The following is a 26544-nucleotide window of genomic DNA, read 5'->3' as shown; positions in this document are numbered from 1 at the left end:
TTTTATTGATTTCCCCGTCTAAAAACTAGGTGCGCCCTATGGTCCGGTGCGCCCTATGGTGCGAAAAATACGGTAACTTATAACAACTAAATATCTAGAGAGAACATGTATGTATGTATGTAAATACATACAGTGGTACCTCGGGTAAGAACTTAATTCGTTCTGGAGGTCCGTTCTTAACCTGAAACTTTAGCTAATGGGGCCTCCTGCCGCCACCGCGCGATTTCTGCTCACCCTGAAGCAAAGTTCTTAACCCAAGGTAATATTTCTGGGTTAGCGGAGTCTGTAACCTGAAGCGTCTGTAACCCGAGGTACCACTGTATGTAAATAAATTGGACAAGATTAGCATCAATCATAAAATATAAACATACTAAATTGCTGCTTGAAATCTTTCCATCAGTGATACTTCTGGTCTGCTGTGAAGGACAGTGGCGGTGTGCTGAGTGTCGTCCGCGACACGGAGCTGGCAGAGAGGCTTGGAGGGCAGCGCTAGAGCTCAGTGCACCTACTTGACCCATAACTCTCCCCCCTTCTTCCTCCAGGATCGCAGTGACAACGAGGTGGAGAAGGTGAAGAGCACCCTCATTCTGTGCTACGGTTTTGTGGCCAAGCACGCCCCCAAGGAGCTGGTTCTGGCGCGGATCGATGCCGACATCCTGCGCAACATCTTCCTCTACTTCAATACCAAGGTGAGTCTGGGGTCAGGAGTGACGGGGGGGGGGGCGAGAGGAGGGCAGCTTCAGTGGCCTCTCAGTCCTGGCCTCCTGGAGGGTTAATGCGTGTCTCCTTTATTTTGTCCAGGTTCTGGGAATAAAAGTAGAAACCAAGGTACAGTGTCAGGCCCTTGGCTTGCACTCGCTCTGTCCTCTCGGTCTGCCTCTCTCTCTCCTCTAGTCAGCTCTTAGGAGGGAGGTTGGGGGGGCAAGGCTCCCTGCCCCGTGGCTCCCACTGGTTCAACTGGCACAACTCAGCACCTGTGGCTGGTGCCTATCTGTCCTGTCAAGGGCAGGATAAGCAAACTGATGGCAATCTCCTGCTTCACAGAAGAGGGTCCCTGAATCCCACCCCTTCCCCAAGCCCCCTTGTCACTCTGGCCAGAAAGGAACTGGTCCCTGGTTTGCCAGCTGATCCTGGAAGCGCAGGCCTAGTCTCCTTAGGGCAAACTCTTGCCTGCTACTGCTGCCCCCTTGCAGGGCTCTGGGCAGCTGGTCCACAGAAAGGGTAAGGGCTGTGTAGCTCAGTGAGGAGAGCATCTGCCTTGAAAGGAGAAGGTTCAATCCCCCCTAGAATCTCCCAGTAGGGTTGGGAAAGCGGCTTGCTTGAAGCCCTGTGGAGCCACGGCTGCCGACCAGTGTAGACAATAGTGAGCTGGATAGAGCGGTATAAGGCAGCTCTCCATGTAAAGGGCATCATAAAGGGGCTGCCCACTTTCTAACTCTGCCCTCACCCCCGAGTTGAGGCTGAGGCCCCCAGTGCCCCTGGAAAGGGGTGTGTGTGTTGGGGTGTGTATGCCCATTGCAAGGAGTCTCGCACTAACATTTTTCTTCTGGTCTGCCCTTTGCACTAATCTCTCTCTGGGGGGGTCACGCTGGGTGTTCTGAGATGCTGGCCTGGAAGCCCAGTTGGCGCTACGTCCTCCTCCCCTCACTGGGGGGGTTGACCTTGAGGCCCCCGGCAGCAAGGGCCCTGCTGGGGGGTGGGGTGGGGGCCGCGGGCACTCCTGAGCAGAAGAGCCCAGGGCAGCAGAACCAGACTGGCTTCCAAGCAGCTGGAGGTTTGGCCACGGCTCCCTTTGACCCCAGGTCCCCTGGAGTTTTCTTTCCTGGGGTGCGTCTTTGCTTTCCTCTGCCATGCAGAGAAAGGCCTTGGGATGGAGCACCCCCTATTCTGGCCACGGTTCAGGGGGAGGCGGGTGCTCAGCCCCTTCCACTTTTCCTCCTGCACTTGGCCTGCCTGCCCCTCTGGGCCTGCAAAAGCCCCCCTGGGCGGGTGGGTGGCAGTCGACCCTCCTGCCTCCGAGCGAGAGAGGGGCTGTGAGGCTGGCTCTGGTGCCCTCAGTGCCACCCTGGATCTTTGCCCTCAGGACCTGATGCTGAAGCTGTGTCTCATCCGGAGCATCTGCCTCATCTGCCAGGCCATCTGCAACAGCACCCAGTCAGGCGACTTCACCTTCTCCCGCAAGGCGGAGCTGGTTTCGCAGATGATGGTGAGGAGAGGATGTTGCCATGGATGGGACTCGCAGCCGTTTCTGGCCTGTGTCCTCCTCACCTGCTCCTCCCGTTTGGCTCTCAGTTCAGCCTCATCTCCCAAGCCCTGAGCATGCCCATGGCAGGAGAGGGATTCGCCCCCAGGGATGGTCCACAGGGCCAGCACTTGAGGAACGTGACATGCTTGCAGAGTGCTCTGAGCCCGTGCAGAGTGCCTTCCCCTCCCTGCTTGGGACCCAGTTTCTCTGAGCCACCTGCTCCATCTGCAGAGGTGGCCTAGATGTGCACCTGCTGGGCTGTGAACCTTGGCTACTACCCCTCTTCCTCCTTTGTGCAGCTTTGAAGACGGTGGAGATCTCCCCTCTGCCGTGTCTGGCCTTTTAATCTGCCTCCACATCTCCCATGAGGCTTGCAGTGTGGGAGGGGGCGTCATCCTGGGAGGGGCAAGGGGCTGTGGTGGCCGGCCTCCTCCTCTCACGCTTTCTCTTCCGCAGGATTTTATCAAGGCGGAGCCTCTGGACTCCCTGCGAACTCCCATCCGCCAGAAGGCAATGACGGCCTGCATGTTCCTGGTGTATCCTTTCCCCCCCAGCCTGTATCTGAGGCACAACTGGAAACACCAGCCGGGAATGCCACAGGGTGCCCAGCTGAGGTTTTTTTGGGGGGGGGGGATTCAGACTTGGGGGTTTGCTGAGAGGCATGAGGGCAGCTCTGCCCAGTCTGGCCAAGCTCTGCCTCTTCTTTGGCCAGGAAGCCAAGAGCTGTCTGGCGTCCAGCTGGTCTCTTTGGCCACTGATGCTCCTCCAAACCTGTCTAGTGCCACTTCCATAAAATGAACTAAGCCCACCAGATCTGAGAGCCACATATGAACGATGCTTTGGGTGAAGCTCTTCCCTTCCCTTCCCCTAGGGGTGCCCCTGCTCAGGAGTTTTTCCCAGGCCCCCTTAACTTGCTCCACAGGGTCCTGGAGCCGCCTCTGAGCGAGGCTGAGAAGGCTGAGCTGGTGGAGACGTGTCTGGGCAGCGTCCTCCCCCTGCCCCTGCCGGAAGCCCCCAGGGAGAAGGACGGGGGGCTGGAGGCTGAGCACAAAGAGGTACGGCCGGACGGAGCTCCCTCTGCCTCCCCCCCTTCCCTGCCTGCCTGAGCAGCCCCTTCCATCCACAGCTGGCCGCTTTGTTGGGCATGCAGGGACGGGCTCTGGCAAGCACTCGATTGCCCTTGTCCAGGTGGCACTGGAGGAACTCCTTGCCGCAGGTCGACATGGTTCCTCCTCTGGCGTTTGTCAACTGCCCCCCCTCCCGTGGGGAATTCCAGGTGGCTTTGAGTCAGGGAGCTGCATCCCTGGGTCCCCTCCGCTTGGGCCTGTGCAGACGGGCCTTTGGCGCCCGGGACGGGCAGAGGCAGAGACCCTCCCAGGAGTCTCTCTGGGCTCCACAGGACATGGGACTGGGCTTCTGGGCTTGTGGGGTGGGGGGTGCGAGACGCTGTGTGGAGCTTTCACACCCAGGTGGGAGGCAGGAAGCGGCCCCTGAGCTTCATCTTCCTTTTCCACGCTCAGCCTCTGTGGTGCGACACCCTTCGTGCCCTCAAGGACCTGCTGAAGAGCATCCTGCACAGACACATGACGCCCCACGGCCTGCAGACCATGTTTGAGGTAGGGGGAGCAAGGAGAGAGGCCCAGGGGGCTCCCACAGCCCTCCTATGGCGGGCGGGCCTTGCACATTGAGCAGCCGCCCCGGCCCACCTGTGGCAGTCCCTGGAGAGAGGGGGAGGCATCCTGTCTGCCCCCTTCTCTCCCACCCTCTTGACTCCAAGACACCAGCTCCCTCCTTCCGGGCAAAGGGCTGAGAGATCTTTCCTGAGCCAGCTGGGCCTCCCAGGGCCACCCTTTGCCCTGCCTCTGCTGCCCCCTTCTGGGAGCTCTTGCCTCTGTGGGACCTTTATGGCCGAGCTGCCATTTCCGCCTTCTGCCTCTGCAGCACCTGAGCCCCTGGATCAAGTCCGCCAAGGAGCACGAGAGGGAGCGAGGCGTGGAAGTGAGCGCAGCCGTTTTGGAGTTCTATCGGGAGAAGCTGAACGTCAACGTGAGTTCCCCTCCCTCCCGCAGCCCCAGGGCTGCCTTTGCTTGGCCTGATATTTGGGCTGCTCAGGACCACAGGTGTGTCTGGAGCATCTTGTCCCTCGTTTGCAGTCCCTCGCGTTGGCACCAGACCCAGAGCCACCGGGGAGCAGGGCCTGGTGCCCGTCTGATGCTGCCAAAAGCCCTCCCAATGTGGCACACTGTCTGTGTCTCCCCGGCTCCCCCCCTGGCTGCGTGGTGCCTGGTGGAGAGTGCGAAACCTCGCGCCTGACTGGACTGTGCATGTGGCAGAGAACTGCCATTCACAGTGCTCAGTTTATTCAGTCATTATAATAATTGTAACTCACCCGTCAGACTGGGTTGCCCCAACCACTCTAGGCGGCTTCCAACAGAATATAAAAAGGAAGCCCTCATATATTAAAAGCTTCCCTGCCCAGGGCTGCCTTCAGATATCTTCTGAATGCCATAGAGCTGTTTATCTCCTTGCGAGAAAAATTCTCAGGGATGACTCACACCCCGGCCAGCACCTCTTTAAACTTCTGCAGGAGATATAAAAGTATAATCAGCTGTACCAACAGGCTAAAAAACAGCTTCTATCCGTGGGCTGTTAGGCTGCTGAATGGAAAATAACATAGCGAAATTGATTTACGAGGTGGTGTATTGTTCAAGAAGAGATTGTTTGGCGGGGGGAGGGAGACTCGTTTAATTTCATTGGTTTTTTTTGTGTCCCCCCCCCCAAAAAAAAAATTATTCATTTTATAACACAAATAAAAAGCACAAGCAGAAAAGACAAACAATACGGACAAGTTCTTGTCATAGCCTTCTTTTTCTAAACATTGTTAAGTGGGCTTCCGCAAGTCCCACCTATCTGATTTTCATTTTACTCATTTAATTTCATTGTACACAGGTTGTACAATGACAATAAAGCTTTATTTTTATTATTTATTTTTATTTATTTTTATTATTATTATTATCATCATCATCCATCATCCATCATCATCATCATCGGCATCATCATCATTTGACGGGAGGGCGTTCTGCAGGGCAGGCCCCTTCTGTGCCAAAAGAGCTCCCGATGCGAGCCAAGCTCTTGCAAGAGTGGTGAGCCACCTGCTGCCTTGCACAGAGTTTGGGGCTCTCTCTGGCTCCTGGGGGGCTCCTGTGAGCCCTTGGCCCTGCTGGCTTGCGTGAGTTTGACCGACAGCAGCTCAGGTTGTTGTGGCCCAGTGCTGCCCCCTTGCGGGGACTGCAACTGGGGCATGGCATGGCAGCACCCTTGCCGCCGTGCTCTCAATGGGCCTCCCTGGTGCCTTGTCTTCCCTGTGCCCAGACGGTGGTCCCTTTCTACAACGTGGGGCAGCTGATTGCGCTCTTCGCCCCCCGCTGCACCGACTCCCTGGCCGGCACCCGCCAGCACGCGGTCAACTGCGTCCACAGCCTTTTGTACATCCAGCTGTACTATGAGGGTAAGAGCCAGGGCCAGCGCTTGTTTCTTGGGGGGCGGCGGGTGGCAAATGCACAAAACTTCCTTGTGGGATGTCTCTGTCCGGCTGATGATCCCCTTTCCCCTCCCTCTCTTCCTCTGTGGGGCCAGCCTGGCCTCTGCAGTACTTGGCTCTGCCAAGGCTGAGTCCAAGGTGCTGGTTGCCTTGCGCAGCTTAGCACAAGAATCCCCCTTCCGTACCCCAATCTCAGGGGCCCCTGCAGATCCCATCTCCCCAGGAGGGCCCCTTGCATACGATGCACAAACAGGCCCCCCCGCCCCATGTGATCTCCCTCCTGTGACATCCCATACAGGGGCCTTTCTGGGGCCCAAGGAGGACTTTGCTTTGTCAACCAGCCTTTTAAGTGATTTGCTCGTCTTTGTATCTGGACTTGACATTGCATTCATGTGTTTCTATTGTCAAACTTTACAGAAAGCAATTCATTAAAATCCCAAATTCAACGAAAGAGTTCTTTAACCAGGGCTTGCTCCCATCTCCTGCCTCCCACCGGCCTTGTTTTTCCTGGTGGGGGGAAAGCAAAATGAGTGTGAACTGCAGAACTTGAACTCACCCTTTCCCTTGAACTCACTGGCACTCAGTCCAGTACCCCCCCCCCCAAAAAAAAGATGAAGAGCAGCGGTTGTTTGGGATGCTGGTTCCTTCTCTGGACAGCAGAGGGGGGTATATCGCTTGCACAGGCAGGAGCTGCTGGGATTGCCAAGGGGGCTTGCAGGGGAGGGGGGAGATGGTCCTGGAAGGGCAGCTGTGTGGCCCAGATGGGCAAATGCCCCCCCGATGCCCCCAAAGACCTGGCTGCCCTTCTTCGTCCGCACAGGGTTTGCTCGAGATCATAAGGATGAGTCTTTGGAGAAGCTGAAAGCCCTGAAGAACGGCCTGAGAGACCCCGACGTCAACACCCTCTTCCAGGCCTGCTGCAACATAGCCAAGGTGGGACCCTGAGATGCTCAGCCTGGGCGGGGGGGGGCACTTGTTGCCTGAGGGGGTCGGGGGCTTCCCCTTGGTTTCCTAGGGCAGCTGGGCTGGTTCCTTGCCTGATGAGTTCCTGCCCTTCTCCTTTTAATGTATTTTTAATCTTTGTTGGAAGCCGCTCAGAGTGGCTGGGGAAGCCGAGCCAGATGGGTGGGGTACAAATAATAAATTATTATTATTATTGCTTGGCCCAACAGGTAATAGCCAAGCGCCTCCCCCCCGACCAGCTGCTCAGCCTCCTCCTCTCCATGCTGGAGGGCTTGGCGGATCCGGACAAGAACTGTTCCCGCGCAGCCACCGTGGTGGTCAACTCCCTCCTGAAGGAGCGCGGGGCTGTCCTGCTGGAGAAGGTGAGGCGGAGGCAGGGGGGGCTCCCCTCCCTCCCACCTTGGGCTCTTGAATGTCCATGGGTGCTAGGAGGAAGACTGCAGGGGGCCCCCTCTCCCTGGATTGGGATCCTGGGTTTTTGGGGCAGAGGCTCGGCGGGCTTCTCTGTGCTGCCCCTTCGTAATGAAAGAATTGTAGAATTGGAAGAGACACCCCCCAGGGTTGTCTAGTCCAACCATAGCTGTCAACTTTTCCCTTTTCTTGCAAGGAATCCTATTCGGAATAAGGGAATTTCTCGTAAAAAAAGGGAAACGTTGACAGCTATGAGTCCAACCCCCTGCAACGCAGGGGTTGCTCCCAAATCATCCCTAACAGGTTTCCCCTGTCGCAGGTGTTTCAGTTGTGATTCCTGCATTCTTGTAGAGGAGTTGGCAACAAGTGCCAAGGGGGGGGCGCCTCTGCAGTGGCGTTGAGGCAACGGGGACTCCAGAAGCCCTTACGTGCTCCCCCTAGGGCAGCGGTTCTCAACCTGTGGGTCGCCAGATGATGTTGGACTACAACTCCCATCTTCCCTGAGCTCTAGCCTTGTTAGCTAGGGGTGATGGGAGTTGTAGTCCAACAACATCTGGGGAGCCACAGGCTGAGAAAGGCTACCCTAGGGGGAGGATGGAGCTGAGGGGTCCCTCCCTCCTGCTGCTCTGCCTGCAGGGTGCCTGTCGCGGCAGTTGCTTGTCGGACTTGTGCTACGACCGAGCTACTCCTCCTCCGGTCGAGTCCTTTGGAATCTCCTCCGACGTGAGGCTCAGGCACATTCCCCCATTATGCAGAGTATCCAGCACAGGGAAGGACGAGATAGTATGAGCTACAGGGCTAAAGAGCATTTTATTCCTAACTACGCAGACAGAAAAGAAAATACATCCTCTCTCTGTGAAACCAGTAACATCACATCTGTCTCCTGTCTTCCGTGAGACTTCCAACAGTCTGGAATGTCTTTGGAATGTAAACAGAGTCTTGTGATTCCAAAACACTGCACAGTGGCAACACACGGTAGCCAACATCGCTGAGCCCCCTATGCCCCCCCCCCCCGCAGGTGCCGGAGATCCTGGCGATGGTGCACTCCAAGCTGCAGGAGGTGGAGGAGGAGGCTGTCCGGAAGGCGGCCCAGCAGACGGTCCACATCCTGGCCACCCAGCACAAGGCCGCCGTGGTCTCCAGCCTCCTGGGCAACCCTCTGCCCTTGGACAGGTAGGCGGCTCTGCACCTGCGTCTGCTGGAGCCCTTTGGCCAAAGCCTTTGCCACTGCTGCAGCTGCTTCTGGTGGCCTCGCTAAAGGGGGGGCTTTTCTCCCGGCCTCCGGGAGAATCTCCTTTCTCTAACCCCCACGGTAAGGAGGTGGCACACAACCCTCAGGAAGGCTCCGACTGAGGTCGGCCAGGCCAGGAGGAAGCCCTGATGGTGCCCAAGGGGGTCTCTTTTCTCTCTTGCCCCTTCACATCTCTGCTTCCTGCAGCCCAGAGGGTCTCTCTCTCCTGCCAGGGCTCTGGCTGTGGCTCTTTGGAGCCCCTCTTGGGTTCAGCCCCAGGGACTGCGAGTCCAAGTGGGGGAGGGAGCTCTGCTGGGTCAGGAGCTGGAGCCAGAAGAGCCTGCAACTGAGCATTCTGGGATGGGGCAGCCCCTGTTTCTGGCTGATGCCCAAAAGCACATGGCTCCCCGTCTCCCAGAGCAAGCTGTTCCTCCCGCAGCCTTATAATAATAATAATAAGAATTTATTATTTGTACCCCACCCGTCTGGCTGGGTCTCCCCAGCCATTCTGTGCAGCTTCCAACAAAGATTAAAAATACAATAAAATGTCACATATTAAAAACTTCCCTGAACAGGGCTGCCTTCAGGTGTCTTCTAAATCTCAGGTAGTTGTTTATCTCTTTGACATCTGATGGGAGGGCGTTCCACAGCGCGGGCACCACCACTGAGAAGGCCCTCTGCCTGGTTCCCTGTAGCTTTGCTTCTCGCAATGAGGGAACCGCCAGAAGGCCCTCAGCGCTGGACCTCAGTGTCCGGGCAGAACGATGGGGGTGGAGACGCTCCTTGTCCTGGGGATCCTCTGACGCTGGCCTCCCCCTCCCCCTTCCCCATTTCAGCTGCAGCTGCCTGATGTGGCGGGCCCTGGCCTCGGAGCCCCCCCTCGCCACCCAGGTCTTGGAGCTGCTCCTGGAGAAAGTCAACCGGGACGTCCCCTACAAAGAGAACAAGTCTTTCTTGCGGGGCAGCGGCTCCGAGCGCGTGGCCACTTTCTTCCCCCTGGCGGTGAGTGTCCGGCCTGCTTGCTAAGAAGCCCTTCTCCTCCTCCTCCTCCTCCTCCTCCTCCTGCTGCCTCTTCCTTGCCCCCCCCCGCCCCCCACACCTGGGCTGCTGCCGCGCCCCCTCCGCTGCCCTCATTTCCTCCCCCCGGGTGTCTGTGCCAGGCCTGGTCCCTGGAAAAGAGGCCTTGCCATATAATGCTTATTAGCTCTAATCCGCCGGCTCATAAAGGCCCTCTCAGGTGTTCGTCCTCCAGGGAGATCGCTTTGCGTTTTATCCCCCCAAGAAAATAAACGCCGCCGCTTGGCAGCTCTGTGAGCAGGAAAGCAGCTGTGAAAATTTCCTCCTCCTCCGCCGAACCAGGCGCAGATGCCAGCGGATCCGTCATGCTTGAAAGCCAACCCCGGGCCCTGCAACCCCCCCTGGCCCACCCCAGGGCCATTGTTCAGGAGCAGCCCAGCCTCTCCGCTTTCAAGTGGCCACGGCAGCAAGATGCAACACACACACACACACACACAAATTGGAGTGTGTCTGCTGTGGTTGCTTGACCCCGAGGGGTTCTGCTTCAGCCTTCAGACCTGCGCGTTGCTCTTCAGCCCCACCTGCCTCCCAGCAGCCAACACTTGGGGGGCCCCCAGGAGCAGAGCAGGCCCATCTCTCCACACTGGCCGGCAGCAAAGGCTCCCGGGGTTTCCTTATGGGGCTCAAGCTGTGGAAAGGGGTTACCTCCTGCCCCCCAGAAAGCCCCAGGGACACCTCCATCCTCCCAGGGACATTTGAGCCCTCTGCCTTGGGGGCAGCCTGCTTGAGCGCCCCAGGGTGCCTCTCCCGGCTCTTGGTGCCCCTCCTGACCTCCCCTCTCTCCCCTGCAGGCCACATGCGCTCTGCATGAGATCATGTCTGTCCCGGAGTGTGGCCAGGCCATCGTGGGCCTCTACGCGGAGCTCTTCGTCTCCCTCCTGCTCCGGGTCAGCTGCACGGTGGGCGTCCATCTCCCCAAGAACATGCAGTCCAAGGAGAGGAAGAGCGCCGGCCGCGGGCAGCCCCTCCGGCCGCTGGACCCTTGCAGGTACCGTTGGGCCAGCCCCCTGAGCTGCCTCCCTCTACCTGCCATGTGGAACTGATTTTGTTGGGGGTTTGTTTTTTTCACCAATACGGCGGCAGCGGCAGCAGCAGCAGCAGCAGCGAGGTCTCCGCACATAATCTGATGGTTGGGTAATGCGCCACGGCCCATAACGTATTAGGTATGAAGGCAGGCCTGACCTCGGCGGGGAGATTAGCTCCCCCCTCGCTTTCCACACACTCGCCTCCCCCTAAATCAGGAAATATTAAATCGCTCTTCCTGTTGCAGCCTGGCTTGTGGTTTTCGCCTTCGCATTCTTTGCATGGTGCGTGCAGAGGTGCCCTCGCTCTCTCTCTCACGGCTGCCGGGTTGGGTTACGTCTGCCTCTCCAGCAAGGCAGGGAGGAGCTGCTCAGTGCTGCACAGGCCAGGGAAGCATTTTCCTGAATAAAAATTGAATTTTGGGAGGTGGGGGGAGATGCACGTTCAAAGCAGCCTTGCTGTGAATCGCTGGGAGCCTGGCTCTCCCCCCTGTGACATGCAGAGCAGCAGTGCTGTGGATGCCTCGGCCCTGGGGGGGGGGCATTGGGCACCTCTGGCCATCGCCTGCACTTCCTTCATCCACTCCCTGCCCCTCCTCAGGGAGGTGGGGCTTGCTTTTTGGTTTCTGTGGGGCAGTGTCAGACGCAGCAGGTGTTTCCCCTGCGTGCAGAGTGTGGTGCTCTTGCGCCACTTGCATCGGCTGGGGGACGACCCTGCGCCCCCTGGCTCCCCCTGGCACCTTGGCCTGGCAGGCAGTGGCTGCACTGGGTGCTTCAATGTGATCGTGTTTCTTAATGGTGTCAACGCCCATCCAGCGGCCACAGCGGCATTTGCCTGCCAAGGGCCCTTTGGCGTGGGAGGGAAGGGTCTGTTTGGCCAGGGGGTCCCTTGGCCTGTGTGCCTGTGGGTGCTCACTGCTTCTGCGCCATTTCAAGTTGGCTGCCCCACTTAGAAGCCCACAGGGTCAGCCTCCCAGGGGTGGTGGGTGCACCTCGCTGGGCTACCGGCAAGCAAGGCACAACCTTGGCTTCGCTGCCCCAACTGCTGGCGTCCTTTCCCCGCGCCAGAGAGGGGGAGCCTGCCGTCCCCCAGAGGTTCTTGGACTCCCAGCAGGGCCACTGGAAAGGGATGCTGGGAGTCCAGCAACATCCCTGGGGGGCCACAGAATCACCCCCCTCCCTGGTCGGAGTCGGCAAACTCCCTTGGTGTGTTCCACCAGAGCTGTGTGCAGACAGCAAACAGATTCCCAACTGGTTGGTGAGCCAGATCCTGGCAATGACTGGAGGCTCTGGGCAAGACGGGAGTCTCCATGCCAGGTCCCTTCCCCCCACGTAGCCAGGCTGGGTCCAGAGAAGGGCACCTGTCTCTCCTCTCGGACGCTGGTGGAGAAGAGCAGGCTGCCCTCCTGGTTTCCTGTTTTGGGGGACCCCAAATCATCATATCCTCCCCTCGTATTTTGGGCTTAGTGTGACAGGACAATGGAGGTTTTCCAGATGTCACGCTCCGCTCACGGCGCAATAATCCCACCCCCATAAAACACTAATGCAGGCAAAACCTCCTCTGAGCAGCCGCGCCAGCCGCCCGGGGCTTCTTAGCGTTGCGGCCGACAGCCTTGAGCACCTCCAAGAGGCGCCTGGGGTGGCAGGAGCCACGGATCCGGCCCCTCTCCCCCACCCTCCCCTCTCTCAGAGGCAGAATCGAGTGGACCTTCTCTCTCTCTCTCTCTCTCTCCCCTCCCAAGCTCTGCCGTGGAGACCCTCAAGGCCATGCTGACGCAGGGGGGCAGCGAAGAGGTGGCCAGGGCAGTGTCGGCCTCGGGCGGCTGGGAGTCCCTGAGAAGCGTGGAGAGGCACCACGATGGCGTCGCCGTCCTGGCCAGGTGGGTGGCAGGCAGAGGAGGCTCTGCCCGCTTGAGCCCGTCTCCTGGGGCTGCCCTGGGTGGGGGGGACGGGGCTCAGCTGGCACACTTAGGCCAGGAGCAGAACAGGCTCTTGTGCTGAGATGCTTGCTGCAATCCCAAGAAACCTGCCTCCCAGTTTGGCCCTGGGACTGAGCGGAGTCCGTGGGTTCAGTAGCCAGTGCGATGGCAGGGAGACGGAGAAGACGAGCCGCTGGGCTGAATCCCTCGGCAGGGCTGTGGAGTCATTGGGAGGGGGAAGCCGTGGCGGAGATGGGAGCCCCCTCCCCTCCTGCTTCCCAAGGAGCAGAGCTGGCATGGTGGGTGGGGGCTGCCCCCTACGTGGCGAGAGGCCTTCTCAATTGGGGTGGGTGCCCTCTCCTTCCTCAGCGCCATGGCGAAGCACGCTGGGCCCAAGCTGCCCCTGATTGTGAAGACCCTCTCCCCCATGCTGAACAGCATCTACGACAGCCAGCGCTTGACCACCACGGCCTTCTTTGCGGAGGTGGGTCCACGAAGGGGCCGGGGGGGGGGGTCCTCCTGCTGGCGGTCCTGCTGTTGGCCTTCGCCAGGATGGGCAAGGCAGTAAAGAGAGGGGAAACTGCAAAGGGGGAGACTGCCAAGAGCTCTGGCTGTGTCTGTGTGTGTTGTGGCCATGGACCCTTCCCTGGAGACTCTCCGAATATTCTGATTTGTCCTCTCCCCCCACCCATGACTCGCAGGCTGGTAGGAAGGTGACCAAGGGGGGCCCCTCCCTAGCCAAGGCTGCTGTTTAAGCGGAACCTGGGAAGCTGCCTTCCCCTGTTTAAGACCTTTGCTCCTTCTTGCTCCTTACTGCCTGCACTGACTGGCAGCAGCAGCAGGAACAGCTGCCAGTGGGGACTGAACCTGGGACCTACTGCATGCAAGTCAGGGGCTCCGCCTCTTAGCTCCCTTCTCCCGCCCCCCACTGGAGGGGAGCTGCCCCTCAGCCCCAGGAGCCAGCAAAGCGTCACCTCCTCACTCCTGAGGAAGGGTGTCCAGCTGCTGCGTCAGGCACCCCCCTCCCTGCTGCTGCTGCTGCTGCTGCTGTAACCCCTATACCTCCTTGCCCGACTCCCCACCTCCAGCTGGGGCTTTCCAAGTGGCCTTTGTTACACAGAGCCCCCCCCCCTCGTGTTGCTGCCCGGCTCAGTCCTGGCTCATAAAGCACCTCTTTGCATCTCCGCTGATGGAGTGGCCTGGGACTGAGCGGCGGGGAGTCCTGTGGCTGGATGTGGGCCCAGAGCCGAAGGGCTGGCTGCCTGCCTGGGCCTGCCGTCCGGCTGAAGCTTTAAAATAGCAGCTCTGAGGAGCCGGCGCCTGCGGCCCCCCAGCCCCCTCAGGAAGGTGATGAGGTGTGAGCTGCCCTCCACTCTCACCCGATGTGCCAGGGACAGAGGGAGGCGTCTGGCCAGGAAAGGCTCCGAGGCCGGAGAGCAGAGCTAGGGGGGCCTTGGTCCCTCTCCCTTCTGGCCTGACCCTGAGCCCTGGGGAGCCTCCTCTGGAAGGTGGGGGGTCCTGGGGCGCCTCAAGGGGAGCTGCAGACTCCGACTCTGGGGAGGGTGGCCGGTGTGTCTCTGTGCTCACCGCTTGCACCTTTCAGCTCCTCAGCAGCAACGTGGTGAACGACCTTGTCCTGCTGGCGTCCGTGATGGACAGCATGACGGCCCGGCAGAGGGACCCCTGCACCTCCGTGCGGATGCTGGCCCTGCGCGGCTTGGGCAACATGGCTTCAGGCTCGCCAGAGAAGGTGAGGGCAGATGCCAGTGGATGGGCCCCCTCTGCTTCCCCTGCTTCCCTTTCCTCCTCCCCTTTAATATCTGCCAGGACGAGGCTGCTCTTCCTTGGGCACAGGAGGGGTGCCAGGGTGGGCTTCGGCCCTGGCCCCCTCTGGATCAGTGCTGCCACCCTGGTCTGTAGGGCAGCAACTGCAGCAGAGGCGCTGGGGCACACCCACCCCTGGCACTGCCATTGACGGTGACTGGTTTGTGCCCCCTTGCAGGTGAGGCGTCATGGGGCTCAGCTCCTGGCTTCCATGATGAACGGCATGGACGACAAGGACGACCCCCACAGCCTGGTTGCCCTGGAAGCCATGGGGGGCCTCGCCAAGATCCTGGGCTTTCTGGAGGAGAGGGACGTCCGCTCCATGCTGCTCCACATCGCCATCCGCATCCGGCCCTTCTTCGATAGCGTAAGCGCTTCCGGGAGGGGAAGCTGGCCTGGATGATGCCCTGGCCAAGGGGCTGCTAGGGCAGAAGGCAGCTCAGCCCCTGGGGGAGGGCGGGGGAGAAACAGCACACCAGAGCTCTTCCTGAGGCAGGTTTGGGTCCTTCCCTGCTGGTGGGGATCCTGGTCTGTGGCTGGGGGGAGGAGCTTGTGTTTAATAATAATAATATTAATAATAAAAATAAATTTTATTTCTACCCCGCCCTCCCCTGCCAGAGCCAGGCTCAGGGCAGCTAACTACAGTAAAAACATAATAGGGAAAAGAAAAGGAAAGAAAAAAAAAACAATTTAAAATACAGGTTAAAATGCAATTTAAAATGCAGCCTCATCAAAACCCTAAGGGGAGGGAAACATAAGGGTCAGACTGAGTCTGAACGGAAGGCCAGGCGGAACAGCTCTGTCTTGCAGGCCCTGCAGAAAGATGTCCAGTCCCGCAGGGCCCTGGTCTCTTGGGACACCACCCTGAGGAGGCTGGACGGCAGAGGACGGGCAGGGCCCTCCCTGGGCCGCTTTCACCACAGCCCAACAGCTGGCGCTGCTTTGCTTGCAGGAGAAGCAGGAGCTCCGCCGGTCGTCCATCCTCCTCTTTGGCCACCTGACCAAGTTCAGTGCCGGCAGCTGCGAAGAGGCTTTCTTTGAGCAGATCCTGAATGGGCTGGTCACTCTGCTGCTTCACCTGCAGGACCCAAAGCCAGAGGTCGTCAAGGTGCGTCTCTCTTCGGTTGGAGGGGCTGTGGCTGGCACGGGGGGGGGGGGGGAGCAGGATTTGCTCTTGGGGCAGCTGACAGGCCGCCCCCATGTCCTCCTTTGCAGGCTTGCAAGTTTGCCCTGCGCCAGTGTGGCCCCAGCATGGGCTGCCCCGTCCTTTGCGACATGTTCCAAAACCACCTTCATGAGGACCGGAGCCTCCACTATGGCGAGTTCATGAATGACGTCTGCAAACACCTGGTGAGTATGAAGTGGGGGGCGGGGTAGCGGAGACCCTGCCTGACCAGAGCGCATGGCCCCCAAGCCCTCCCTCCGAGGTGGCACAGCAGGGAGTCCCCCTCTCGGCCTCAGAAATGTTTTTACTTTCCCTCTTTGTCCAGAGACCTCCTCTGGACTGGTGGCCACCTTTCTAAATTTTACCCAGTCTGTCTCTGGACCACTGCAATGCTTTTATTATCATCTGTCCCCCCTGTGTCTCTCTGCTGTACCTTTAGCTGTTAACATTTTGAAAGCCACTCGGATATTTTCCTAGTGAGTGCCTAGCAAGTCTAATAAATGATATTTTTAAAAAAGCAGCTAAAAGGCAAGAAAAACCACCTTGGTTTATGCCAGGCCAGATCCCCAGTGAAGCAGGTAGCCTCATGCAGCCTGAGTGTTGTGACAGCCCAGGGTGCCCTGGCTGAAAAGGCCCCGTCACTCGTGCCCGTCTTCCAAATCGGACGCTGAGCAGAGCCTCGGACGTTTGCCCTGAGAGCTCAGCTGGGCTCACGGTGGTGGGAGCCGTTCTTGAGAGGGCTTCAAAGGACTCCAGAGTGGGTTGGGGAACAAATGGGGCAGGCAATGGAAGCAGAACATCCCTTACTCTGGGTGATGTTGGGAGGGGGATGGTGGTGAAGAGAGAAGTCTCTGCTGCTCCCTTCCTCCAGGTCTGGTGGGGCCGGGGGGGGGGAGCAGGTGGACGGACTCTCCTCCTGAGGGGGGGGGGGTCTCTCCCCTCCAGCGCTGACTGCTCACCTCCGCTGGGTCTCCCCTCTCTCTTGGCAGATGCAGTCTTACCCCGACACGCTGAGTCGCCTGGTGGCCACAAACCTCTTCTACTTCAAGAGCAACTGGCCGGACATCCGGGCGGCTGCCCCCATGTTCGTAGGTGAGGCGGGCAAGGGGCACCCTGGGCAGAGCGGTTCCTGGCCACCCCTTTGTCCCCCAGCTGGGGGGGCATCAGGGGATTTGGCCCTTGCGTTGCCCCGAGCGTCACCCTCTTGCCCTCCCTTCCAGGCTTCCTTGTTCTCCATGTGGACAGAGAGCACAGCCAACAGCTGGACCTGGATGAGCTCATTGCCGGTGAGTTTCAGGGCTGGTGCAGGGCGCTTTGCCGCCTGAGGTCTCCCCCTCCACCCAGGTGGTTCCTGGTGCCCAAGGCCAGCTCCTGTCCCTTTGGCAGCTGAGGCTGGTCTTTCCTGCTGTGGTGCCCTTCCAGGGTGCTCAAAATTTGGTGCCCCCTGGCAGGGGTGAGGGCGGCAGCTCCTGGGGGGGGCTTTTGCTAGGCTTGGCTTGTGCCCTTGCAGCTGGGCACTGGGGTTTTGGGGCAGAGGCAGCCTGCAGGTGGCAGAGGCTGGCAGGGAAGTGTCTCCACCTGAGGTTCAGTGGAGGTAGAGTCGGCCTTGACACCCATCTCGGAAGGAGGCGGGAAAATGCAGGTCACGGACCGAGCATGCGTGCTGTGCTAATGGGCCAAATGTTCTCCTCCTCTTCCTTGGGGACCATCGCCCCCTTTATTGGTCTTTCTATACCAGGAGGCTGTTAATGAGGGTTGTGTCTATGGGGAGGTGGGAACTGAAGAGGGCTGGAATCCCTCCTGCCAAGTGCAGACAGCACACAGCCAGGGACCCCCCGGGCACTGCAGGCGAGGGCTGCCTGCCCTTTGGGTGGGACCTGGGGAGACGGGGGGTCACCTGCTCCTCTGACTGCCCTCAGGCGTGCTGGGGCTGGAGGCCCAGCGATGTGAAGTGGGGCGATCAGAGATGCCCAGCGCATGTCCCTCCCTGAGCAGGGACCTGCCATTCAAAGCGCAGCAGAGGAAGCCAGTTTGAGTAACGAACTTTCCTGGATTTCGGGGCTGTTTTTCCTTGTCAGCAGTGACCTCATCGCTTCGAGTAAGACTCGGAAAATCTCTGAGCTTTCCAGCAGAGCTTAAAAACCACTAAAAAAGGGAAAACTATCTTTCCGTTGGCTGTTGGAGTGGTCCTGAAGAGAGGCCCGTCTGTTTGCCGGAGTGGGGGATGCAATTGGGGAGCGGGGAGGCCAGGCTCCGGATGGGGTCACCGCAGCTTCCCGTATTGCGCGGGAGGCGCTCTGCCTGCCAGCCCCCCCCCCAGGGGGAGCTCCTGCAGCTGGCCAGTGCTGAGCCACGGGAAGCGGCTCCGCACATAAATCAGGCCGCCTCGTTCACTCTGCAGGGACACGAGAGTCTCGGATTTGCAGTGTAAACATGCTACTGGAAAAATATTATTGTATCTCTGCTGCTCGAGAGGAACTCTTGGCGTGCGCTCCCCTTCGCAGTTGGGTCTGTGCCAGCAGGCGGAGCTGCCCAGCGCCCAGGGCCCTTCAGAGGCTCTGGCGGGGTTTGCCAGGCTGCGTGCCGTCTGGCCCTCCAGGTTGCAGAGTGGGGCTCTGGCTCCAAAGCAGGATAGGGCCCAGTTGGGGGTCTTGGGGTGGAGGAGTCTGAGGGCACACGGGAGGCCGAGGATAATAAGGGCCACTTGGGCCCAAGCTTGCATCTTGCGCAGCGAAGGGAGTCGCTTGGCTTCTTGCTGACGGACTCTGCTTCCCACCCCCCCAGCTCTGACTGTGCTGCTGAAGGACCCCGTGACAGCCGTGCGGGTGAAGGTGGCCGAGACCCTGGGCCGCCTCGTCAGGATTGTTTGAGGGCCTCCAAGCATCCCGTGTGGGACCCTGGCAGGCTGTCTTCACCGGACGATCTTCCTCCCTGCTGCACCTCAACCCCGCCTTGGCCTGCAGGAGGCCTTTTCCAGGCACCTCACGTCTTCCACAGCACTCACTCAACGCCGTCCGCCTGGGGCAGGGGAGGCCCACGACCCCAGGACTCTTCCGGCGGTGCCACGACCCCCACTTGTACAGTCCGTAGTCACGTGTCCCAAGCGCACCCCCCCCCCGAGGGACAGGCCAGAGCTGCTCTGCATGAGCCGGCTGGTCCAGGCACCAGAGCACAGAAAAACCCTTTCCAGTGCTGCCTCTTCCACCTCCACGGGCTTCTTCTCCCTCTCCCCCCCCCCATCAGGTGTGGACTATCTGCTGCTCTTAACACGGATCTGGGACTTCGGGGAGAAGCGGGGGCACTTCTCCCACTGTGCACAGAGGAACTGGCAAGACCCTCCGCTCCTGCACTCTCTCTCCTGCCCCTTCCAAGAGCTTCCACAGGTTCATCCATTGTTCCTCAGAATTTGTACATAAAACCAGACAACCTATTTTTAATAAAGTATTTGCTTCTCAGAAACGCCGTGTCAAGGCTTCCTTGGCTATTGGGGACTAGAACTTTGCATAGGATTTTGTAGACCTGCTCTGGAGGGTAGGACTCGAACCCATGGCTTCAAGCTACCAAAAAAGAGATTCCAACAAAACATCAGAAAGAACTTTCTGAGGGCAAGAGGTGTTTGAGAAGTAGGTCAGACTCCCTTGGAAGGTTTTAAGCAGAGGCTGGATGGCCTCCGACAGGGATGCTTTAGCTGAGATTCCTCGACTGCAGCAGGCTGGACTAGATGACCCTCAGGGCCATTCATAGCTGTATTCCAATGTAAAGGTGTAAATAATAAAAATAGTTGAGCAGGAAGACCTTCCTTGAGGCCACCGTCAGCTCTGCCCTCTATTTTTTTAGGAATCCTTCCATTCCTGGGACAAAGGAGCCCATCCACAATCATGTATCTAAACCATTTAATCATAAAACAAGTATGGCAGGCTTCAGTCTCTGCCCAGGGCACTTCCGCTGCCCTGGGAAAGCGAGTCAGGATGCGCAGTCCCACCCGGGGAGGGGGGTTACGTGAAGAGCCGGACGGTGGCATCTGCGCCTGCAGAGAAGACCCAGGGCTGGCTGGGGTGGAAGACGACGTCCAGGACCCCCAGGTCGTGGGTCAGTGCGTGGCCCTTCAGCACTTTCACCGGAACGATGAGCGGATTCTGAAGCAGGTCACTGCATTGGGGAGGGGGGGGGGGGAGAGGAGTTTGATTCCCTCTCACACACTGGCTCTTATGCAGGAGGGTTTCCCCCAACAATCCTTCTACCCCCCACCCTCACCCTCCTACTCACTTGTAAACCATGCCATGGCAAACGATGACGCTGCCGTCGTCTGAGCCAGAGGCAAAGAGCGGGTAGTGCGGGTGGAAAGCCACAGCCCTCAGCGCTGCCTTGTGGTGCCTGCCGGGAGAGAGAAGGTCAACCTCATCCAGCCACGGCGGCACTCCTCTATTGCTTCGCAAGCGCCAGCAGGAGGGTTGGGGGATTTCTTTGCCTCTCACCCCTCCTTCTGCCAGCAAGCGTGTGTGTGAGGGAGACGCAGTAAATCTGTGCAAATGTGAGTCTCTAGTGGGACAGAGGCAGGGAGTCTGGCCAAGGGAGGTCAGCCTCGCACTCAAGCAACTATCCCAATGGGTGGCCATTGTAAGATCCCTTTCGGGGCCATTCCCAAGACAAGAGGGCACCACCGCCTTGCAGGCAACCTGTTGTGCTTCTCTGCACGGGGAGGGGAAGAGTCAGACAACCAACAGTTCTGCTGGCAAATGGGGGTGTGAATTGAGATCCACAGCTGGAGTGGATACAGGAGGGGGCTGAGCCTGCCTGCTCGTCTCTGCAGCCACACAGGCGGCGGGTGGGGCAGGAAGAGGGTGCTGCCTGGCCAGTCAAGGGCAGCTGCAGGTCTTTGGGCGGTGGGTGGGAAAGGGGGGAGCCTAGAGGCCCTGCACCCATCCCTGGCTTCTCTGCTGACTGACCTCAGCACCCGGTAGGGCTTGGTGGACAGGTCCAGATCAAACCAGGCGAGTTTGCTGTCGTAGCTGCCGCAGATCAGGTTGTCACCTAAGGGGGGAAGGAAGCAGGGAGCCTTCAGCAGGGGCCTCTCCCCCTAAGGACGCCCGAGCGCTGCAGCTCCAGTCTGGCCCCAGGGCAAGGGCAGCACCCAGGGGAGGCGAGGCATAACTCATCCTCTTGGGCAGCGGACAGGCACCTCCCCCTTGGAGGGCCCACCACGCCCACCCCTGTCCAGCTGCCCCCACATGGGCCAAGTGGGTATTCCCCGTGGACGCTGCTGCTGCCGCCGCCGCCCAGGCTCTGCTCACCTGCCGGATGGAGGGCCACACTGGAGACCCACTGGCAGTTGGCGTGCAGCTTCTTGGTGAGCTCCTGCTTGAGGAGGTTGTAGACGCGGATGAAGCGCTGCGTGGCAACGAAGAAGAAGGGCCTCAGCGGGTGGAAGAGGACGCGCTGCACTTGGCCCTTGCTGCGCCGGAAGGGCGCCTGGCTCCAGCGTTTGCTGGCCTGGTGGATCAGCACCTGCAGGTGGCTGTTGTCCTGCACAACCGTGGCAAAGTAGTCGCCTTTCGCGTGCCAAGTCACCTGCTTCAGGGGCTGCAGGAGGGAGGCAAGACAAGGCTCTCGGTGCTCAGGCAAAATTCATCACAAGCACCGTTTCTTAGATGAGACATAAGCAGAGAGGGGGCTCCCCTCCTTGCTTTGGGCTTAAGAGAGCAGGGAGAGTCCAGCCCCAAGCCCCACAGCAAAAGCCTCCCCCCCTTGGGTACCTTCCCATGCCGGACAATGAGGCGCACGCCCCGGCTCCTCTCCTCTCCGGTTGCCTCCTCCCAGGTGACAGGCTGTGGCCGCTCCTCCTCGGGGGGCACGTAGGCATCCAGAAGCTGGTCAGTGGCCCCATACAGCAGCTTGTCCCCGAGGCTGGGGTTCACCAGGAGCACTGACTGCTCCCTGCAAGGCGGGGAATGGAAAACAAAGGTGAGGAGGAGGAGGACATTGTGCTTGCTGAGTCCCAGGGGCACAGAGAATGCGGCCTGGAGCTGCAGAAGCCCCCAGATGAAACCTGGCTTGTGGCGCAAGGACACCCTGGATGGGCAGGATCAGAAGGGGCTCCTCAAGTCTCACGTTCTGGGGCCAGTTTCACTGGCTGTTCTGAAAGCTGCCAAAAGGGGGCATGCAAACATTTTAACAGAAGGAACCGGAGGCCGGCCAGATGTGCCACAGGTTCCCCACAAGCAGGACACGATGGGAGTGGCCCTCTTCTGCTGTCCACCTGCCCAAGCCTTTTGGTGGCACAGGCTGCCTCTGCCCCTGGACCTCCCATCCAGCCACCCTGCGAAAGACTGCCCTTCCTCCGTGCACGAACCCTCACAGCCCTCTTTCGGAGCTACCTAAGCAGGCACCCAGCACATCTTGCAGCAGCAACAGACCCCATGCTGTGTGAAGAAGGGGCTCCTCCTCTGTCTCCTGTGTCTCCTGGCAAACAGCTTCATGGGACGACCTCCCTCTCCCCCCTGCCCCGAGTTCGAGGGTTCTAGGCACCCTTCCCAGCTGCACCATCCCCTCCTTTTGAGGTGGTGGCAGAACTGTGCTCAGCATCTCTAGCTGAGCTGCCACAAGGTTTGTGTAAAGGCCCTGCCAGGGCCACATGGGCAGTTTTGTTTGTGACTGCTTCCCTAAGGACACCAAGCACAAGCCGGCCTTTGGCTTAGGATCCCTTTTGTGCTATTCACCCAGCCAGAAGAGCCCCGTCTGCAGACCCTTCAGAGACCCTGCTGCCTTCCCTCCTTCGCCCTGAAGGATCCTCCGCCTTGGCTGCTCCCAGGAGGGCGAGGGTACTCACACGGCAATGCCCACCAGGCAGACGGTGGGGTTGGGGTTCCAAGCCAAGCTCTTCACTGCACCTTCCACTGGGAGGGTCTTCACACACCGGGCCGTGCAGACCTCCCAGAACTTCACCGTCCCATCATCGGAACCTGCGCAAGCCCAGGCACAACCAGGGTGAGGGTGGGCAGGGAGCTGTCTGCCTCTTCCCAGAGGGTAAGTGGCCCCTGCTCCCCTCCCCACCGAGAAGCGGCCTGTGCTCCCGGTGCCCGTCCAGAGCCGCTGCTTACCTGAGGCCAGCCACTGTCCACTGGGGGAGACGCTGAGGCAGCGCACCAGGTTGGTGTGGCCACGATAGACCTGGCGAGAGAAGGAGGGAGTGAAGCAGGCAAGGCTGGAAAGATGGGCCAGAGACTCCTCACACGGTGCTCTCACTGCCCACTCCACTGACTGGGGCAGTACTAGACCCCTGGCTGTCTCTTCCCTGGCTGTCTCTTCCCTTCTATACCCTGCTCCCACCCACAGCATAAAAGCCAGAGAGGGAAGCAGGGGGGGCCCTGCCTCCCCTTGCTGGGGTCCCTCCGAAGCCTTACCAAGGCCTGCACGGTGGGGAACGGCTGCAGATCCCGCGGCTTGGGCAGTTTGGGGATCAAATCCTCAGGATCCACGTTGACCTAGAAGAGAAGGAAGCTGTGAGCAAACGGCATGCAAAAGGCCTTCCACGGGGCCTTCTGCTCCAGGAAGGCAGCTTGCCTTAAGGGGAGAGGCCAGACCCCTTTGCACAGGCTCCCAGGGGGGCATATCCCTGCCACCTCCTCCTTCCGGAGATGTCTGCCTCTGGAAGCCGGACCAACCTTTGCAGTCTCAGCTTTGTGACTGCCAAGCCCCCTGCCACTCTCCTGCACACCAGCATCTCAGGTGGCGACTCTTCCAGTCCTGCCCCTTAACTGCCTTGTGTTAGTGTACATTTTATGGATGTGTTTAATGTTTTGACGCTACTGTGGATTTTAATTTGGTGTGGATTTTGTACTTGCAAGCTGCTTCGAAGCCATTTGGGAAGGTGAGTGGCATATTCCTTCATTTGTTCATAATCCTGTCCCACCCAGGGGAGGCAGGCAGCAGGCCTTGGTGCCAGCCGACCTGCATTCTCGGCCGCCCCCACCCTGGGAGAGACCCGTGGCTTCTACATACCCGCATCTTCCTCTGGCGTGGGCAGAGGTAGAGGTCCAGGCAGCGCTCAAAGCGCTCGTGGATGAAGCGGGGGTAGGCAGGCACCCGGCGCAGACAGTCATGCCGGCGGGGCACAAAGTTCAGCTTGCGCTCCGAAGGCTCCTGCTGCTCCCAGGCCAGCTTCTGCAGGAAGAGGGAGAGAAAGAGACGGAGGTCACCTGGAAGTAGAAAAGCAGCTGGAGATGGGACCCCAGGAGACCCTCTGCGTGTTCTGCTTCCCCACCTGAGTGGGGCCCACAGACTCTCTTTCCCTGATCCAAACACGCACACCCCGGCCGCCCCAGCCTGCTCCCCCTCCTGCCGGCTCACCTCTTCCTCAGTAGGGAGGTATTCTGGCGGAGGGTTGTACGATTCCTCATGGCCGGGCAGAGGGAGCTTGGGGGCGGGAACATGCATCTTGTGCCGCCCCAGGATGGAATTGGGATCCTCCTGAGCCCAAAGGTCATAGAACGCCGGCATGTCCTCCTTGGGCTTCCGGGGCTTGATCCAGCCCATCTTGATGGCGTGGACCAACTTGGAGACCTGCAAATGGGGACCTGCTCAGTAAGGAAGCCGCTCCTGGCAAAGGCCTTTGAGAGCTGCCTGTTCCTCCCTGTGGGTGGGTGGGAGGAGAACCTGGGAAGAGGCTGCCTTCATGGTGCTCAAGGCTCCCCTTGGCCAGAGACGGAGCTGATGAGTCTCTCTTCCTCAAGTGGGCCACAGAATCGACTCCTTCCTAGGAACCTGCTTTTTAACACTAACTATTTCCTTGTTTTCCTGTGTTCCAGCCAACAAACTTTCTTCTTGCTCAGGTACATTTAAGCTTTCCTAACTGCCTAAATCAGGGGTCAGCAAACTACGGCTGTGGGCCGCATCCGGCCCAATTGCCCTCAAGATCCGGCCCACGGGTGGCCCGTGGATCGTGTGGATTCCTTCATTAATTTTTTTTGTTAATTTTTTTCCTGCACCATTCCCCTCCTCTTCTTCTCACACACCATGGAGCCTCCTCCTGGCTTCTCCCCACCCTGTGTAGAGAAGGAAGGGGGCTGGGCTGAGCTGGATGAGTGCCATTTTGGGCAGCGCCTCTACGGAGCCAGCCAGCCCTTTCGGGCTGCTCGTCCCTCTGCTGCCGCCAGCCTCTGCCGCTCACAAGGGCAGGCACTGGAGCCACAGTTGGCAGAGCGCAGCGCCTCTCTGGAGCCAGCCCAGCCTTGCACCAGCAGCACCATAGGTAGGCAGGGGCGGGGGGAGACAGAGAGAAGCCCTCTCTGCCATGTGTGCAGTCTGGCCCGCTACAAGGTCTGGGGGGCAGTGAACCGGCCCCCTCCAAAGAGAGTTTGCTGACCTCTGTCCTAGATGTTGCTTTCTCTGCACGCTAGCGAGCATTTTCAGGGGCAGACAGTGCCGGCAAGTCCTCCTGGGCCCCTTGCTGGACCCAGAATTGCCCCAGGTGAATGTTTAAGACCAGGTGCCTCCACCTGCCTGGGAGCAGATGGCTGATGCAGAGCTCAGGTTCATAGAATCATAGAATTATAGAGTTGGAAGAGCCCACAAGGGCCATTGAGTCCAACCCCCTGCCAAGCAGGAAACACCATCAGAGCACTCCTGACATATGGCTGTCAAGCCTCTGCTTAAAGACCTCCAAAGAAGGAGACTCCACCACACTCCTTGGCAGCAAATTCCACTGTCAAACAGCTCTTACTGTCAGGAAGTTCTTCCTAATGTTTAGGTGGAATCTTCTTTCTTGTAGTTTGGAACCATTGCTCCGTGTCCGCTTCTCTGGAGCAGCAGAAAACAACCTTTCTCCCTCCTCTATGTGACATCCTTTTATATATTTGAACATGGCTATCATATCACCCCTTAGCCTCCTCTTCTCCAGGCTAAACATGCCCAGCTCCCTTAGCCGTTCCTCATAAGGCATCGTTTCCAGGCCTTTGACCATTTTGGTTGCCCTCCTCTGGACATGTTCCAGTTTGTCAGTGTCCTTCTTGAACTGTGGTGCCCAGAACTGGACACAGTACTCCAGGTGAGGTCTGACCAGAGCAGAATACAGTGGCACTATTACTTCCCTTGATCTAGATGCTATACTCCTATTGATGCAGCCCAGAATTGCATTGGCTTTTTTAGTTGCCGTGTCACACTGTTGGCTCATGTCAAGTTTGTGGTCAACCAAGACTCCTAGATCCTTTTCACATGTACTGCTCTCAAGCCAGCTGCCACCCATCTTGTTTTTGTGCCTCTCATTTTTTTTGCCCAAGTGCAATACTTTACATTTCTCCCTGTTAAAATTCATCTTCTTTGTTTTGGCCCAGGTTTTGCACTGAGTGGATGTCTCTTCTGACCAGGCTTGACCAGCAACATCTTGGTGTGCAGCAGCAGCAGCTGCTGTGGCCAGTTCAGTGGCCTGGCTTCCGTGCCCAGAGCCAAATGCTCGCTGTGGCTCAAGGCATTTCCAGCATGGGGCTCCTCAGGGGCAGGGCTGTCCCCAGGGTGTACTGATGGGGGGGGGGTCCTTCTCTCCACCAGGGTGGGGCCCTCTAGTTGGGGAGGAGCATATGGGGATTAATAAGAGCACCTCATCAGATCTGGGTAGGATTTCAGCTCCGCTTGGAGATCCAGGTCTCATATTGCCTGAATCTTCTGTCCCCGCCCCCCCCCCCTCCGGTGCTTGATGGGAGACGCCTGGCCCAGACCCCTCCCTTCCCTCCCTCTCCTGCTCACCTTCTCCTTCTCAATGAGGGAGGGGATGAAGCTCCGCTTGTCGGCTGGGCGGTTCGTCACAGGATGGATCATCACCTGGCTGCTGAAGAAGTCGATGGCGGGCTGCAAGAGAGGCGGGGCTTAGGAGGGCGGAGCTGAAGAGTGGCGGGGGAAGAGGAGGACCCTCATTGCCATTGGGCGGCAGGCCTTTCCTTACCTCGTATGGGTTGAAATTTACATCCCCAAACTGGCCCCTCTGGAGACGGTGCACCAAATCCACCTGCTCATCAGATAGCTTGATGTCCACTCCTGTCATCTTGTCCTGGACGGTCCGCCTGGGGTGGGGTGAAAGGGGAGGGTGAAAGGGGGGGGGGACAGACAGGCTGCCCACCCTGCCGACCAGTCCTTGTTGGGCACAGGTGGCAGAACT

General features: G+C 59.0%; 3 protein-coding genes across 11 annotated transcripts in view; 2 read left to right on the top strand and 1 right to left on the bottom strand.

The window, feature by feature from the left end:
• The window catches only part of MROH1 (maestro heat like repeat family member 1), a 65020-nt gene extending 46163 nt beyond the window's left edge, over positions 1–18857 (top strand). For 7 of the 8 annotated variants that reach the window (XM_079984133.1, XM_079984139.1, XM_079984137.1 and 4 more), the window contains exons 22-43: positions 543–689; positions 802–828; positions 2084–2206; positions 2702–2781; positions 3168–3300; positions 3766–3861; positions 4187–4291; positions 5618–5753; positions 6607–6719; positions 6959–7111; positions 8179–8333; positions 9228–9393; positions 10260–10456; positions 12233–12370; positions 12779–12893; positions 14013–14159; positions 14412–14600; positions 15186–15341; positions 15449–15583; positions 16388–16490; positions 16619–16684; positions 18183–18857. In XM_079984133.1, the coding sequence (XP_079840259.1) occupies positions 543–689; positions 802–828; positions 2084–2206; positions 2702–2781; positions 3168–3300; positions 3766–3861; positions 4187–4291; positions 5618–5753; positions 6607–6719; positions 6959–7111; positions 8179–8333; positions 9228–9393; positions 10260–10456; positions 12233–12370; positions 12779–12893; positions 14013–14159; positions 14412–14600; positions 15186–15341; positions 15449–15583; positions 16388–16490; positions 16619–16684; positions 18183–18268 (2766 nt within the window). In that variant the 3' untranslated portion in view covers positions 18269–18857. The remainder of the gene's footprint in view (positions 1–542; positions 690–801; positions 829–2083; positions 2207–2701; positions 2782–3167; positions 3301–3765; positions 3862–4186; positions 4292–5617; positions 5754–6606; positions 6720–6958; positions 7112–8178; positions 8334–9227; positions 9394–10259; positions 10457–12232; positions 12371–12778; positions 12894–14012; positions 14160–14411; positions 14601–15185; positions 15342–15448; positions 15584–16387; positions 16491–16618; positions 16685–18182) is intronic. The other variant, XM_079984140.1, reaches the window with a different exon arrangement.
• A 420-nt stretch (positions 18858–19277) lies between these two features.
• Positions 19278–26544, bottom strand: part of BOP1 (BOP1 ribosomal biogenesis factor) — a 65610-nt gene continuing 58343 nt past the window's right edge. For both annotated transcript variants that reach the window (XM_079984306.1, XM_079984305.1), the window contains 12 exons: positions 26332–26449; positions 26136–26237; positions 23745–23957; positions 23397–23558; positions 22799–22879; positions 22496–22565; positions 22225–22357; positions 21152–21332; positions 20690–20978; positions 20345–20429; positions 19665–19772; positions 19278–19547 (listed from right to left, as the gene is read on the bottom strand). In XM_079984306.1, the coding sequence (XP_079840432.1) occupies positions 19394–19547; positions 19665–19772; positions 20345–20429; positions 20690–20978; positions 21152–21332; positions 22225–22357; positions 22496–22565; positions 22799–22879; positions 23397–23558; positions 23745–23957; positions 26136–26237; positions 26332–26449 (1696 nt within the window). In that variant the 3' untranslated portion in view covers positions 19278–19393. The remainder of the gene's footprint in view (positions 19548–19664; positions 19773–20344; positions 20430–20689; positions 20979–21151; positions 21333–22224; positions 22358–22495; positions 22566–22798; positions 22880–23396; positions 23559–23744; positions 23958–26135; positions 26238–26331; positions 26450–26544) is intronic.
• Positions 25363–26544, top strand: part of FBXL6 (F-box and leucine rich repeat protein 6) — a 173768-nt gene continuing 172586 nt past the window's right edge. Inside the window, exon 1 of the mRNA XM_079984336.1 lies at positions 25363–25440. Within this exon, the coding sequence (XP_079840462.1) occupies positions 25378–25440 (63 nt within the window). The 5' untranslated portion in view covers positions 25363–25377. The remainder of the gene's footprint in view (positions 25441–26544) is intronic.

This window comes from Podarcis cretensis (assembly GCF_951804945.1).
Source record: "Podarcis cretensis genome assembly, chromosome: 7".
In the NCBI taxonomy this organism is placed as follows: Eukaryota; Metazoa; Chordata; class Lepidosauria; order Squamata; family Lacertidae; genus Podarcis; species Podarcis cretensis.
Note: the sequence above shows the minus strand (reverse complement) of the source record. Positions and strands in the feature narration are given on the sequence as shown.